At 33.9% G+C, this 15,867-nt stretch overlaps 2 protein-coding genes across 2 annotated transcripts; both read right to left on the bottom strand.

The window, feature by feature from the left end:
* Positions 1-309: 309 nt before the first annotated feature.
* On the bottom strand, positions 310-2,861 carry LOC141628392 (protein FAR1-RELATED SEQUENCE 2-like). Its single transcript, XM_074441542.1, has 4 exons — positions 2,274-2,861; positions 1,874-2,138; positions 960-977; positions 310-785 (listed from the first exon to the last, which is right to left on the bottom strand). The coding sequence occupies exons 1-4, from the start codon at positions 2,859-2,861 to the stop codon at positions 310-312; spliced, it is 1,347 nt and encodes a 448-aa protein (XP_074297643.1).
* A 9,960-nt stretch (positions 2,862-12,821) lies between these two features.
* Positions 12,822-13,460, bottom strand: LOC141628391 (uncharacterized). The gene has a single exon (XM_074441541.1). It carries the CDS (start codon positions 13,458-13,460, stop codon positions 12,822-12,824), a length of 639 nt encoding a protein of 212 aa, XP_074297642.1.
* Positions 13,461-15,867: the final 2,407 nt, after the last annotated feature.

Genomic DNA, 15,867 nt, shown 5'->3' with positions numbered 1-15,867 from the left:
TGCTGACATGGGAAGTGTAAATGTTAACACCAGTTATTTGAAAATAAGTGTAACTGTTACTTGAAATAACATAAGTAATCCAAAATAAGTTCAAGTAACACAATGTTTGGCTATCTAATAAAACAGAGAGATTTTGGTCTTATGACAGTGTAACTCTAACGTTGGTGTTACTAAAAGTTACACTAACTGCAGTTCAAAGTTACGCTGCCATGAGACCAATTCCTTATCGCCCGCTCCAGTTATAGCACATCAAAGTTATAAGTTACACACTCAAAATATATAGAGCAACACTTGTCAGTGATCTGACGTCTATTCTTGTTCTGACTCCAGCTCTTCCTCCTCCTCTCCTTCATCCTCTTCTGGTTCAGACGACCCTTCGCACAATGGCGTGTGTGCTGAGAAGGGGTTAGGGCAGTTTCTCTTGTCGTGATTTGTCATTCTCTTGCAATTCTTACACTTACGTTTGGGTTTCCTAGCCAACACCATTGCTTTTGTTTTGGCTGACAACAATCTTTTTCCGGTCCCCTTGTTTTTCGAATTCTTTGGTGGCAATATCGTCACTACCTCACATGCCGTACAATTCAGAAATTTCTCCATTTGTTGATTTTTATTCAACACTTCCCCTAATGGTGACAGGGACTGTTTAAATGATCTAATTACAGCGGAAAAGCTGTCAACATCAACTATTCCTTTGTCTCGAAGGAGCCCTACAGCTTCATGAACTTCTGACCACATTATTGACATTGCAATTTGTTTTTCATCGATGACTTGCATGTTTTCTGTTCCTTCACCATTAGTATTGAAAATCCTTAATCAGAGATACTATTTCATCCATCTATTCAGAACATAATCTTCTGGTATAGTCTTTATTCCACATGCTGAAAAAATCCATATTATATGGCGGCATAGAATTCCGGTTCTTTCAAACATCGTACAACTGCGGCTTGCTTTACGTGTACCTGTGTCATCAGATAAAGCTAACATGTAAGTGTGAACGTTAAAAATAGTGTCACTGATGTAAAGTGTAAATGTATTGAATTTTAAAGTGTAAATGCTAAGTAATTAGAAGTGTAAATGTAATCTAATAGGAAGTGTAAATGTTAAGGTATTAGAAGTGTAAATGTTAAGTTATAGGGATTTGAATGTGTAAATGTCATGATGTAAAGTGTAAATGTCATGATGTAAAGTGTAAATGTCATGACATGTAGTGTGTAAATGCTAAGTAATTAGAAGTGTAAATGTAAACTAATAGGAAGTGTAAATGTTAAGGTACTAAAAGTGTAAATGTTATGTTATAGGGGATTTAAATGTGTAAATGTCATATGATGTAAAGTGTAAATGTCATGAAATGTAGTGTAAATGTCAATAAATGGAAAAGTGTAAATGTTAAGGTATTAAAAGTGTAAATGTTAAGGTATAGGAAGTGTAAATGTCATATGATGTAAAGTGTAAATGTCATCAATTGTAAAGTGTAAATGCGAAGTAATTAGAAGTGTAAATGTAAACTAATAGGAAGTGTAAATGTTAAGGTATTAGAAGTGTAAATGTTAAGTTTAAGGGATTTGAATGTGTAAATGTCATATGATGTAAAGTGTAAATGTCAGGAAATGTAGTGTGTAAATGCTAGGTAATTAGAAGTGTAAATGTTAAGGTATAGGAAGTGTAAATGTCATATGATGTAAAGTGTAAATGTCATCAATTGTAAAGTGTAAATGTTAAGTTATTAGAAGTGTAAATGCAAACTAATAGAAAGTGTAAATGTAAACTAATATGAAGTGTAAATGTTAAGTTATTAGAAGTGTAAATGTTAAGTTATAGGAATTTAAATGAGATAAAAACAGAAAGTGTAAATGTCATAGGAAGTGTAAATTACCTGGACTATACGCAACTTCAAAATTCTTCTTTCTGGTTGAATCTTTGACAGTAGTTACCTCTAGCTCGCCTCTCTCAGTGAAACCTCCTGTTCTACATGTATCAATTGAGAAGATGGCTTCTTGTTTGAATTTGTGGAAAGCTGAATAGGTGTACACCTTTGCAGCATGAATCTCTAATGCCAGATGTGTTGACGCCGTTGCAGACGAGTGCTCATCCATGTTGTCAAGCTGCTTCTGTGTATGTCTTTGTTGGTCCATAGCGCTCTCGAAACGCATCCAAAACTCAACCAATGTTCCTGACTTGTGCTCAAACCTCTTGAAAAAGTTATTTTCGCTCTCTGATCTTTGAGTTGTCCTCATAATCGACGCCATCCTCAAGTCTCTGCAATGCGCCATCACCCACTGTCCCCTTATAGCATATGTATCTGCAAACCAATCATTTACGCCAACACTATGATCTTGAATTATTTTCTCCCAGATACCATCAAATTCTGCTGCCTCAAGCTCATCGTCCCATATAATGTCATTCATTTTACAGATGAACTCATTATAATCGCTTCTCGAGACGCCAAACTTACTTGGCATTTTGTTCATTATATGCCACATACAGAACCGATGGCGCGCTGTCTTGAAAACAAGAGAGACAGATTTGATAATACCTGGGTCCTGATTTGTAATTATGTACTTGGGTTCCTTACCCCCCATTGCTTGTAAAAACCGGCTGAAAACCCAATTAAACGACTCATAATCTTCCCTTGCAACTAGAGCCCCACAGAACGTCACAGATCGTTTATGGTGGTCAACACCTGTGAATGGTGTGAATACCATAGAATACTTATTGATGGAGTAAGTTGGGTCAAATGACACCGCATCACCAAAAATTTTGTAATTATCTCGGGCGGTACCGTCCGCCCATATGGCCCTACGTAGGCTGCCATCATCGTCAAGGTCATAGTCAAAGTAGAAACCTATTCTTGTTTCAGTCATTTCCTTGAAATGATCAACAAACAACTGACCATCCCGTTCGTGAATGAAACATTTAACATCCCTATGGAAGTTCTTAAAATCATTTAAGCTTGCTCCAATGTTTTCGTATCCATTCACTTGTTCTTTGCAGATTCTGTATGTTTTTGTTGCTCCTATCTTCAGCTGTCAATCAATCATTAACAGATACGTCATATAAATATAACATGAATGAAATTATTTATTTAGTATAGAGAGGGATTATGTATTACAAACCCTTGAGTTTGAAACGATTATCATCTTGTGATAATCTGTTATGTTACGCGACAATTTCTGGAACTCTCTGTCCTTAAGTGAGATAAGCTCGTGATTGTGACCCTCGTGGAATCGGTCAATTAATAAAAGACCATTCTTCATATATAGTCGTATTCTCGCTTTACACCTCACTCTAGTGACCCTGAATATCCTCTGTGACTTCTCCCCATCCAGTCCGTCATCCTGATCTTTTCTGGGCGTCTTGTGAGCGAAACCTTCTCGATTGCGGGGCATTTACGAGCTTTGACTTGATCTCACCGCCACGCCAGTTTTTTGTTGTGTACCTACGGACATCAAACCCACAAGCAATGGCGTATATCTTATAAAAAGTCACCGCATCCTCAACCCCCCCCAAACTCCTGGCCGATGTACGGTGTAAACCTCTTCTCCACCTCCCTACACAGCTCCTTCCTGTCAGGTTGAACCCCATTCTGTTTTACCAAGTCTGTAAATGTGCACAGAGTGTAAGTGTAAATGTAAATGTCCTCAGATATGAAGTGTAAATGTGCTGTTCTGAAAGTGTAAATGTCATCAAAAGTGTAAATGTCAAAACTATAGTAAAAGTAAACATCCAAAAGTGTAAGTGTAAATGTCAGTAGAAACGAAGTGTAAATGTGTTGTTCTGAAAGTGTAAATGTCAGCAAAAGTGTAAATGTCAAAACTATAGTAAAAGTAAACATCCAAAAGTGTAAGTGTAAATGTCAGTAGAAACGAAGTGTAAATGTGCTGTTCTGAAAGTGTAAATGTCAGCAAAAGTGTAAATGTGATGCTTTAAAAGTGTAAACGCAGTGTAAATGTGATGCTTTAAAAGTGTAAATGTCAATAAAAGTGTAAATGTTGTCAGAATGCTAACTCACATAAAAAATATAACAATTAAAAAGTGTAAATTTAAAACTATAGCAAAAAGAGTAAACATCCAAATGTGTAGGAGAAAGGAAGTGTAAATGTGATTGTCTGAAAGTGTAAATGTCAACAAAAGTGTAAAAGTACACCAAAAGTGTAAATGTGAGCAGGAATGCAGTGTAAATGTGATGCTTTAAAAGTGTAAATGTCAACAAAAGTGTAAATGTTGTCAGAATGCCAACTCACATAAAAAAATGTAACAATAAAAATGCAAAGGTGACAATAACAATAAAAAAGTGTAAATTTAAAAGTACAGGAAAAGTGTAAACGTGAGCAGTAATGCAGTGTAAATGTCAACAAAAGTGTAAATGTTGTCAGAATGCTAACTCACATAAAAATATAACAAATAAAAAGTGTAAATGTAAAACTATAGCAAAAATGTTCATGTAAATGTTATCAGAATGCGTTCATGCTAATCCAAACTCAAATTAATGAAAACCCAGCATGAAGATTTACTTCTAACAATATTCATTTCAAACCCAGTAACAAATAATCAAAACAAGAATGAACAAATTCGATGACATGCAAAACTGTAATGATTACCTTCATCCTTCCTATTCAACTGAAAAATATGAAAACGTGACTGAAAACAATGAATAAAATGAAGAAATACCATTGATGCCATCTATTATTTGCATGTTTACGCTGGTTTGGAGGATTTAGAGAGAACTTTAGCATCGTTTTGAGATGAAAGCACCCAGTTTTAGAGAGAAGAAATAAAGAAAAAGGTTGGAATTAAGTGTGTTCAGGAAGGAAGAATGTGGGAAGTGGAAACATAGTACAAAGGATATATGCTTTTGTCCGCAGGAAATGATCATTGGTAAGGACAATTGGCAGGAATTGTTGTCCTCTTTCATAGCCAAGCTTTTCCCTTTTTTTTTTGCCCTACATTATGTAAAAAATTTCCACCATACATGTTGTTCATCTAAGGGTCCTTATAAGGACTTAAGGACTCAAATGAGGTAAGAAACTCATTAGATCTCCTCTCTCTCTCTCTCTCTCTATATATATATATATATATATATATATATATATATATATATATATAGGAATGAGATCATGTGAGGATACACTATCTTTTTGAGGATTGAGGATTTCGTTACAATATCACAGGTTGTTCAATACAATATCACAAGTTATTCAATACAATATCACAAAAAAAAAAAAAACACCTGTGCAAAAAAAAAATTATAAATTTTTTTTTTTCAAAAAAAAAAATTTTTTTGGCAAAGGTCAAATTTTTCGTGATATTGTATTGAAAAACATGTGATATTGTATTCACTAATCCTCAATCCTCAAATATTTAAGAGTTCTCACCGGATCCCGACTATATATATATATATATATATATATATATATATATATATATATATATATATATATATATATATATATATATATATATATATATATATATATATATATATATATATTAATAAAGGAAGCTTTTTTCGAGCGATTACAGAGAGTCCATCATTCATAAATAACTACTTTAGTTTTAAAATAAAATAAAATAAATAAATAAAAAACTAATATAGTAATAATTAATGACGTATTGTAGGAGGAGATAAAGTAAAATTCCCTTTACCACCATCATTGCAGCCAAACTCTACGACTCAATGATTAGAATTCTAATATAATAATTAAGAATCCATTTTTGAAATAATTGTCAAAAATAAAATATTTGTCGTTTTGGGTCGGTTTGAAAATATTTGTCAAAATGGTGTCCACGTAGGCTCGGGATTTCTGGACCTAAAACACGCCACTACCAATGGCGTGTTTATAATGAGTACGGAAAGAAACTTCATTAAAAAATGGACTAAAACAAACACGCCATTGGGAATGGCGGGTTTCGGAGGGGAAACACGCCACCCCTAATGGAGTGTCTTATGTAATTTTTTTTTTTTTTTTTTTTTTTTCAGTTCAGTCAGTTGAGGAAAAAATTTGTTGTAAAGACACGCCACTACTAATGGCGTGTTTCCTTCACAAAACACGTCATTAGTAGTGGCGTGTTTCAGGTCTAGAAATCCCGAGGCTACGTGGACACCATTTTGACAAATATTTTCAAAACCGACCCAAAACGAAAAATATTTTATTTTTGACCATTATTTCAAAAATGGACTCAATAATTAATAACGTATTGTAGGTGGAGATAAACTAAAATTCTACTACCAACATTATTGCAATCAAACTCTAACACTCGATTTGCGTATATATTCAATTTCCCACGTCCAAATTGTTAGCCATGTTACTTTGTCAAGCTATTTTTACGTTATCTTTTTTTTTTTTAAACAACAAATGAATATGATATTATTGTGTAGTAATAATTATTATGAATTCGTCTGTTGTATCTTGATGTGTGAATCTTTGAATGTATTTTTTATCTAATTTATCATTATTTGAATTTAATTGTGACAATTTTTTTTTTGCAGGCTTAATGATAATTTGATACGGTAATGACTGATGATAGTCTTGAAAGTATGTATCAACTATGATTCAAAAAGTATTTTTAAAATTTACGCTTCGCATATTTATTTAGTTATTTATTAGTGTCACGCAATATAATTTCTTACGTATTAATACTCATATATAATAAAGTCACTCATTACTCAGTATAAGAGATTGTATACGCCCATTAATTAAGTTTCTCTTTTATGTCGTCTTAGTTGGAAAAAAATTCAAAGCTATTCTAATAGGGTATCTGGTTTGCATTTTTCTAAAGATTCCCAACAAAACAGCCTTTAAATGTTAATTTTTAGAAAATATTTAGTGAAACTGCTACTTTAAAAATTACTCTCTCTGTCCCAATGAATAACTTATAGTTGATTTTTCTTTGAGGGAAAAATAAGTCAAATGTAAACTATTGACTGTGACGGAGGGTGATAACAAAATACGAAGCATACAATCATTATTTGTCGAATTAGATGGTTGGAGTAATATGATTCGAGGATCCTGACTTTCTATTGATAGTAGAATTATTTGTGGGATTGTGTAGGTAATATAATAGAAGAATTTTGTCAACGTATAAATATAGCTCGCTGAGTTTGGGTTGTAGTTGGAGAACAAGCTTCCATATAATGGATCTCAAAAGTCATTACTTATGTGAGTACAAAGTTTTTCATTGAGCATTTGCTAAGATTATGTTGTTTATTTATATGTTTATTACTCCGTACAACATACCAAGTACAAATTAAAGTATATGGTTGAAGTCTTGAGCATGAAAACCAATTATAGGAAAATTACAATTGTCGAGAAAAAAAGTGAGTTAGTCGTTTGCAGCACAACAATATTAGCTATTTATAACATATGATATCATAATTAAATATTATTACTTCCGCTTCCTGGCCTTCAATTGATCAAAAACTTGCACTTATTCGTTGAGTTCAATGGAATTATACATAGTTTCATATGTTATTATTGTTGAGATTTTAGAATCTATCAATACATGTACAAAAATTAGATTTAGCATGTAACATTTATGTTCGTTGAGTTCATACGTGAAACAAATTTTCAAACGGCTTTTTTGATAGAGGTAGGGGTTCAATAACGTACTTTGGTTTTCTTTAGAATAATAATGTTTATGATAAAAATGAGTAGATTTTATTGTATATACTATAATCGTTGATGTTTATTTTTGCGCTAATTACACTTATTTTGCTGAGAATTGTATTGTTTTGATGTTCGGCCATCAAATTTGATTTACGTGTTTATGAGAATAGTTTAGCTAATTTTGGGAGAGTTCAAAACAAATTGATAAAAGTACTTATATTTTAATTTATGAAGAAAAGAAATTAGAAAAACAAGAACAACCTTTTATGTGAATGTCAAAAATGTCCACATGTAATGCATGATCCTAAACACAAAGATTATTATGAGACGATTATTCACCTTTGCACTAGACGATTATTGATGGCTCTGTTGTATAAAAGGATAACTCATTTGCAGATTTGCTATTCCTACAACTTATTCTCTCGTGAGGTAGTTTACATGGAAATTTTGTAAAATGGATTTGCTAATACAAATATTATAATTTATTTAAATGAATATAATTTTCACTGGGTAATACTCCATTTAATTTGTTTGATATGATAGCTACAAGCCTACAACCTTGAGCATGAAGAGAACACGGTACATGTCAATCGTATTTTATTTTCTTAGACGAAGAGAAAACGGCTTAGTGTAAACTACTTATAACAAATACAAGAAACTTAAAAAGACGTGTTACTAATTCCATTAATTATAGCACAAAGTGTATTAACTAATTTCATTTTTCAATAGAGTCTCCATAATTGGCAATACAACTTAGATTAATAAATAATGCAAAATAACTTTTTTAACTAAAAAAGCCCATCAGCTAATATTACAAGATAAATAAATACAATAGAATTTGAAAGATAACTAAAAAACCATCAGCTAATATTACAAAATAAAGAACTACAATAGAATTTGAGAGATATACAAAATAAAATAATACCCAAAAGTTAAGCTCCTACAAGTTTAGTCTAACTCCTGAATTGTAAATTAAGTTCAATAAAGTTAAGCTCAATTTATACCTATTTTTATATAACTTAAGATATAAGTTCAATTCAGCCCCTATAATTTTGATTCAGAGAAAGTAAGCTCTTATAAATTCAGTTAAGTTCAGCTTCTATATCCACTTGAGCAAAATTAAGTGAAACAGAACAGAGCCTTGAGTATTATTATTACATCGTAATGATAGATTATTACAAATTGGCTCGGGCATCGCCCGGGCATTAAATCTAGTCTAGTCTAGTCTAGTATATTATTAAAGGAAGCTTTTTTCGAGCGATTATAAAGTCCCCAACTTTTGCGAAATACTGAAGTAAATATTAAATAAGAAGATAAACTAGATGATGTATTAAAAAATATTATCAATGATACAACGAATTATCCCAAGCCATACTCTACCACTTCTAGAAGATTAGCTGTAGCCATATCCCGTATGCATAGTTTTGGTTTAGTTTTGTATTCTTATTATACTACAAATTCTCACGTAAATATGTATCTTATAATAAACAATAATAAAAATAAGAGTTTTAATGGGGTGCAAACAACTTTGTAGTGGTTCATATGTATATAAATATAAATTCATTGATTATATGCCTTAGTATATAGATAATAGTAGGAGTTTATAATGCACAATTTATTTTTCGTAACAATTTTGTACCTTTAGTGCACTAATAGTAATGTATGTTTTCTTCTTCCGCAGTTGTAATCATGGAGGATGTAGCAATAACAAAGGTTAAAGAAGGTCATTTACTTCCCATCGATAGTAAACCAGTTTTCCTTTGACCACTTTATTCATTGGTAAGACTTTTTCTTATTTTTTATCTTTTCTTTTGTATGTATAGTTTGATTGCCTTTTTTTTAAGAAAACAAAAAAATCTTCATCGATGCTATTATAGTTAGCTAGGAGTATTAGTAGTTTGCACTAGTTTCAGAAGGCTAAAATATCACCGGGTTATTATAAAATTTTGAATTGAATAGTTATCATCTTAAGAGGTAAACTTTGCGCGATGTTGATGTTCCTGTTTATGACAATTATTACTATCTTACTTTTTAATGTCGTCGTAAATGAATGAAGAAAAACTAAGTCATAGTGTTAGTGGGGTAACAAGTTAGCTAGATGAATTTTCCATAATTCATGTTTGTTTGATCGCAACTCCAATATTTTATTTTTTTACTAGAAACGATTATACTGCCTCGATCAATTTAGTTTTTCTTCATTCATTTATGTTGCCTATTCCTTTTCTATAAGCGTTCAAAATAATCTATATTTTAGTGTTTTGCAATTCGACCTCCCACCTTAAAAGTCGAGATTTTAAGCAATCTTAGAGAGTTAAGCTTTATAAACTACTTCAAACCTACGTAGTATAATGAATTTTACTAAAATACATCTACTTAATCTATATGAATAGAATTTGAAAATAGTATATATTCCGTATAATGATTACCGCAATCACGTAGTCATATTCGAGTTTACATGACCTACCCCTCCCCTTAAAGGATTTTATTTTTCAAACTTACGTGTTCCTACTTCCTAAGATGAGTACTTGGATAATTTGACTACTTTAAGGAGTTTAACATCTATGTCTTTAACTAAAAATTGTTGATCATTCATTTGCTATTTGTTTCGCAGCTTCTTGCAAACCAGGCGAGCAGATCGAAGAGGTTTTGACATAGGTATGTTGGATCCTCTTTTGTACGCCGTTGTGAAGTAGTAGAAGTGTATAACCCGTAATTTTGTTTGACAATCATTGATACATGTCTGCACATATGATACACACCGAAATATGAGTGAAGGGTAGTCTAGTAACTTTCTCTTCTATTTCTTATTCTCTAAGTCATTAGAGGCTATATAATGGTATTAGTTAATGTGTAATCATCAATCAATGAAAATTATGAATGTAATTGTGAGATTTATCTCATTTGTTATAATGGAATCTAGGTGATTTATTCACTGCAATTCTATTATTGGGGTAGCCTATCGATCTTTAGGATCGAACAGCTGCATTTCTATCCTTTTATAATTTCCGTCTTAATTTAGATCGTATCATTTGGTCATCAGAGCTCACTTTCCTCTCGACTTGTGGGTTTCTAAAAAAAAAAAAAAAAAAAATCAAAACAAAACACTACTTTTCTTAGTTTGTACGAGACATTTCAATATAAAGAAACATTCTTAAGCCAACAATGGATTCAGACTCAAATTCGTTCGATAAATTATGGTATTGCTTCTCAAATTCTATGTCTATGGAGCAGCTCCTGAAATTTGCATTAACAAGTAAGGTTATTTTGTCTTATGAAATTGATTACTTGAATTCATTTCATGATCGATTAATGCAAGGTCTTTGGAAAAGATCTCCTAATGGTTGTTTCTATAAGATGGATGATCGACATGAAAAGCTAGCCTATGTTATTTTGAATGAAAATTATGAGGCTGAAGTGGAAAAATCGTTTGAGAAATTCCGGAAAATGAGCAATCATACTGCTGCACAAAAGGTGTTTGATGAAATGTCGAAACCAGTTTTATGCGAAAGTCAGATTGTTTCATCTGAAGAAAACGATGCACACAACCTGTTTAATGCTAATGAAATGATTGTGTCAGACTCTGGTATTTTACAGTAAGAGGAAGTTGTGTGTGGTGCACAACTAGTGTTTGACAAATTGTCCGAACCAATTTTGAGCTCAAACATTGATCAAATAGCAATAATTGGTGATGACCATATCCTATTGAATAACATTGACGAAATCAGACCTGATGTAAATGGAGTCCCTGAGCCATATATTGGCGAGGTGCCGGATTACGTGCGAACGGCCCGCACACTGTTTCATACGATGCCGGTACCAGACTTCATTTTAGAAATGGCTAAGGTAGCAAAAACTACACAGGAAGAAAATGAAGACATGGTAGGCGCTCACCAACTGTTCGCTACAATGCCTGAACCAACCGAACAAGCTAATGCGAGACAAACCAAATGTCAAGCTGAGGTGATTAACAATGAAACTGCTCCAAGTAAGGTGTTCGATGAATTGACTCTTCCAACCTTCATCAAAGAAATGGCACAAGTGGCCTCTTTTGCTGAAGAGAGTACTCCAGTGTCCGAGATAAAAGCAGATGCCAAAGGTTTTAAGGATAATTCTTGTTTGGCTAATGATCCCTGTGCGTTTGTTTTTGATCCCGGCGTTTCGTTTTTGTACATAAATGAAATAGAGATACGTTCTTATGCAAAGTTTTTGGGGCTGATAAGTGGATGGAAAGCACATGTGAACTACAAGGAAGTACATAGTTGGGGCAAGTATCGATCGTATACTCAGTTTGCATTGTTAGACCAAATAAAGAAAGTTTCTTACTTTAGAGGAGATGTTACCAAGCAGCCAACATTAAAGCTCTGTAAGTGCTCAGACATGCTTATTTCAAGTCATTCTAGTAGCTGCGTTTTTATGATATTGGTGAATGGGAAGTATGTCGGAGTACTTGAGCGTGATATTCACCCAAATACTGCTTGGATTTTGTGTCTTTTGACCCTGGAATACTTGAAAGTTGTGTGCCAAAATTATTTCTCACCACCACCCTTGAGGACAAGGGTGTTTTTAGGGGTGAGGAAGATACTAATGGGAAATGTAGTTGGAAATTGCTCAACCATCTAGGATTATGGTCTAAATACAATGCTAGTAGGACAAACATTTGCTTTGTGCTCCTTTCCTATATTTTTGATCCAGGAGGTTTTGCATTTTGTGTGGATCAAATATCTATGATGGTGTTGGATGATTCGTTCGTGAAACTACTGTTACTTTCTACCTCCACATATTCTATGATCATCTTTGCTTCGATTCTGGTCCTTGAGGACCATGACGGTTACATGGGTGAGCATGCTGATGCTTATTCTTTGCTATATGACACCATCATGCATAATGTAGAAATAATCATCAACCAAGTTACAAATGTTCATGCTCACATGGTCAATACTATTTTTGAAGACCTAGCTTCCAACAAACTTGAAATTACTAGCCTCCTCTTTGGACTTGCGCATTTGGGTTTTGATATGGTATGCGACAAGACTGGTTTTAGGGGTGAGGAACGTACTTGGAAATCGTTTACTCCTATAGTTTTATGGTCTAACTACATCCTTAGTAGGGCAAAAATGAATTCACTTCTTGTGCACACTTTTGGTCCTGGCGAATTTTCTCTCTTTTTTTTTTTTTTTTTTTTTTTTTTTTTTTTTTGGCAACTGGCAAAGAAGGTTCCTAAAGATTCCTAGCTTCCTCCGCAAGCTTATGAGCCCTGCAGTTAAAAGCTCTAGGTATATAACTAATACATAGACAGTGAAAGTACGAGGAAATCTCAGCAACTTCCTCAAGCAGCCCTTCAATAGAGTGATGCACCATCCCAATATCAGCAAGTTGAGTAACCAGTTGAAGGCAGTCCGAAGAAATCTCCAGGTGAAGTAGTCCTTCCATCCGAGCCCAGTCCAACGCCATTTTAAGACCCTTTGTTTCGGCTTGCAAGGGGTTCTCTGCCCTCCCCTTGGCCTTACCTTCATAGACAACCGCTTCCTCCTCATTTAGAAGACACCAACCAAATGAGGCCACTCTCTGTGAGTCCCAACTGGCATCAACCATGATCCTCTTCAAATGACATCCATCTCCGCTATGAACCAGATATACTGGTCGTCCCTCCTTGATTTCCTTAGACTCCATCATTTCCCCATTACCCGTCTCCTCATCCACCCCCGTTTTCTGGTTATCTTGCTTTTTTCTATTCAGAGCGCTTATTACAACATCCACTTTCGAAGACCAACCTCGATAGAAAGTAAAAGGTGAAAGTTTCTCCCCCCTAAAAAGGATAGCATTTCGCATATTCCATATAGATACCAACATTGCCATGAACTGAATAGTACTCATGCCCTTTTCGTCCACTCCTTTTAGATACCTGAACCAATTAATCACCCAATCCCCCAGGCTCAAAGTTGTGGTGCTATCCGACCTAATCCCTAGGGGTGATCCAGCCCACAATCTTGCACTTACCTCACAATCCCTGAAAAGATGTTCTAATGACTCCTCTTGTATTACTTCCCCCGCACACATAACACAATAATGATCCCCTCCAATGCCACGCCTGTCAAATTCCGTACCAATAGGCGAATTTTCTCTCTTAATGCTACCAAAAGGATGTAAGGGAGCTTTGAGCAGTATCCTTAATTGTGTTGGTATTGGGTATCAACTAATAATGGTGGCACATGTCAAGCTCCTTGATCCAAATTTGGTGATAGTACAAATTCATACAATTATTGGGGTTGTGTCATACAAGTGTGGAGGCAGTGGTATTATATTTGTAAAAGGCGATATCAAGGATGAACGCAACCAACTATCCAGTGGTTACTTAAAAGCTGAAAAAGAGAGAGGGATTTCTTGCACAATAATGCTCTATACAAGGACAGAGAAAATCACTTGCTTCTTGGAGTATGGTGGTACTATCAATTTTCATCTCAGGGAGTTTGATACTCTGCTAGGACTTGACACTGCTCAAATGAACGCCACTATTACAATTTTTTTTTTGACAAAGGTCCACTATTACAATTGCTGAGGTAATATTTGTCTTTGACCCGGGTGGTAGTAGATGTGGGATAAAGATGACATACAAACATCAGATTTGTCAATGCAGTGGCTGTAAGCAATTGAACGACAAAAGAGTAGAAGACCACAGGATTTATGTGTTTGATCCTGGCGGACCGTTGATGAGACTTTTTATTAATGCAATGGTGACGAACTCACAACCTGGAACGTATTATGCCATGTCTTGCTTCAAGTATCGCTTGTCTTTGATCCTTGTGATCCTTGAGGACAAGGATCGTTTCAAGAGGCGGGTATTGATACACACCGAAATATGAGTGAAGGGTAGTCTAGTAACTTTCTCTTCTATTTCTTATTCTCCAAGTCATTAGAGGCTATATAATGGTATTAGTTAATGTGTAATCATCAATCAATGAAAATTATGAATGTAATTGTGAGATTTATCTCATTTGTTATAATGGAATCTAGGTGATTTATTCACTGCAATTCTATTATTGGGGTAGCCTATCGATCTTTAGAATCGAACAGCTGCATTTCTATCCTTTTACAATTTCCGTCTTAATTTAGATCGTATCAACATACTATATTGACCGATTTTTGGATTATTATTTTAGAGCTCAACAACTTTAAGGTAGTTTATAGAGTAAAAATATGATATTTTTTACACCAAGAAAAAAAATAGTAAGTGATATATTTATGAACTACTCCGTATGTAAGTAGTGTTTTCAACTACACTAATGGCTTTCCCTATTTCTCTACGTACTAGCTGGAAATGCGCGTGCGCAGCACGCGATATCTCACAAATGATCTGAAATGCTCTTTTAAAGTACATAGAAAACACACACGGGATATATTATACGATATTATACGATAGTTGTATTCTTTATGTACTATTAACATTATTATTTTGATACCATCATGTTCGTAGTTGTTCAGTCGTCATCTAAAATTGAACAATCAGGTGCTATTTCATGTCTGGTGGTTGTGTAGCATTCAGTCTTTAGTGTATTGTAGTTATGACACACAAAATATTACCCACTCCAACGACTAAAGAGCTCTTGTAAATAGCATGGTAAAGGAAGTCGAATGTTCGCAATTTTACCCCTTTACCTCTTTATATTAACAAACTCATTAAGCGTTGCAGCAAACAAGTGTTGCTTCAAAATTTAAATATTTTGTCAAAAAAAAAAAAAAAATTAAATAATATGCAGTAGCGAACTATTTTGCTATTCTCCACCATAACAATATAGATGGTCGGATAAATCGCCAAAGCATCAGATGGTGGCATGAACACATAGAAAAAGGGACAAACTTTTTTGAGAGTATTCTATGCACAAAATCGTCCAGTTTCATGTTATATTCTCTTTTGACATTGAAGTTAGTTTCACACCTTCTTATACATATTACGGTCTCGCTAACGACGTACTCAAATAGAAGAAAAAAAAACTTACGCCACGATACGTTAGAAAAATAGTAAATCTTTTGTCGGGGCAATTTCTCAATCACTTAGTGATCATTCGTAACAACAATTCTGCTTACCGACTATCTCTACACAAGTTTCAAAACCCATAACCATGGGTAGTTTGTAGGACACAATACAAAAGGAAAGCAGTGCTCTTTTAGTTGGGGCTATTCCTCAAACGCTTGGTGGTTGTAATCATTAGAACAATTTTGCTTACTAATTGAATTCGCCATAATTCCAAAAACAATTAATAATTTG

The sequence above is a fragment of the Silene latifolia genome, chromosome Y, assembly GCF_048544455.1.
Source record: "Silene latifolia isolate original U9 population chromosome Y, ASM4854445v1, whole genome shotgun sequence".
Classification (NCBI taxonomy): domain Eukaryota; kingdom Viridiplantae; phylum Streptophyta; class Magnoliopsida; order Caryophyllales; family Caryophyllaceae; genus Silene; species Silene latifolia.
The sequence above is the reverse complement of the archived record's forward strand: the minus strand, read 5'-3'. Positions and strand labels throughout refer to the sequence as shown.

What these genes read in the sequence shown, in the direction of transcription:
- LOC141628392 (XM_074441542.1), bottom strand. Translation starts at nt 2,861, where the DNA reads ATGACTGAAACAAGAATAGGTTTCTACTTTGACTATGACCTTGACGAT. An exon ending in ATGCTATAAGGGGACAGTGG is followed by an intron (nt 2,139 to 2,273) that starts GTGATGGCGCAT and finishes ATGCGTTTCGAG; the next exon opens with AGCGCTATGGACCAACAAAG.
- LOC141628391 (XM_074441541.1), bottom strand. Translation starts at nt 13,460, where the DNA reads ATGGCAATGTTGGTATCTATATGGAATATGCGAAATGCTATCCTTTTT.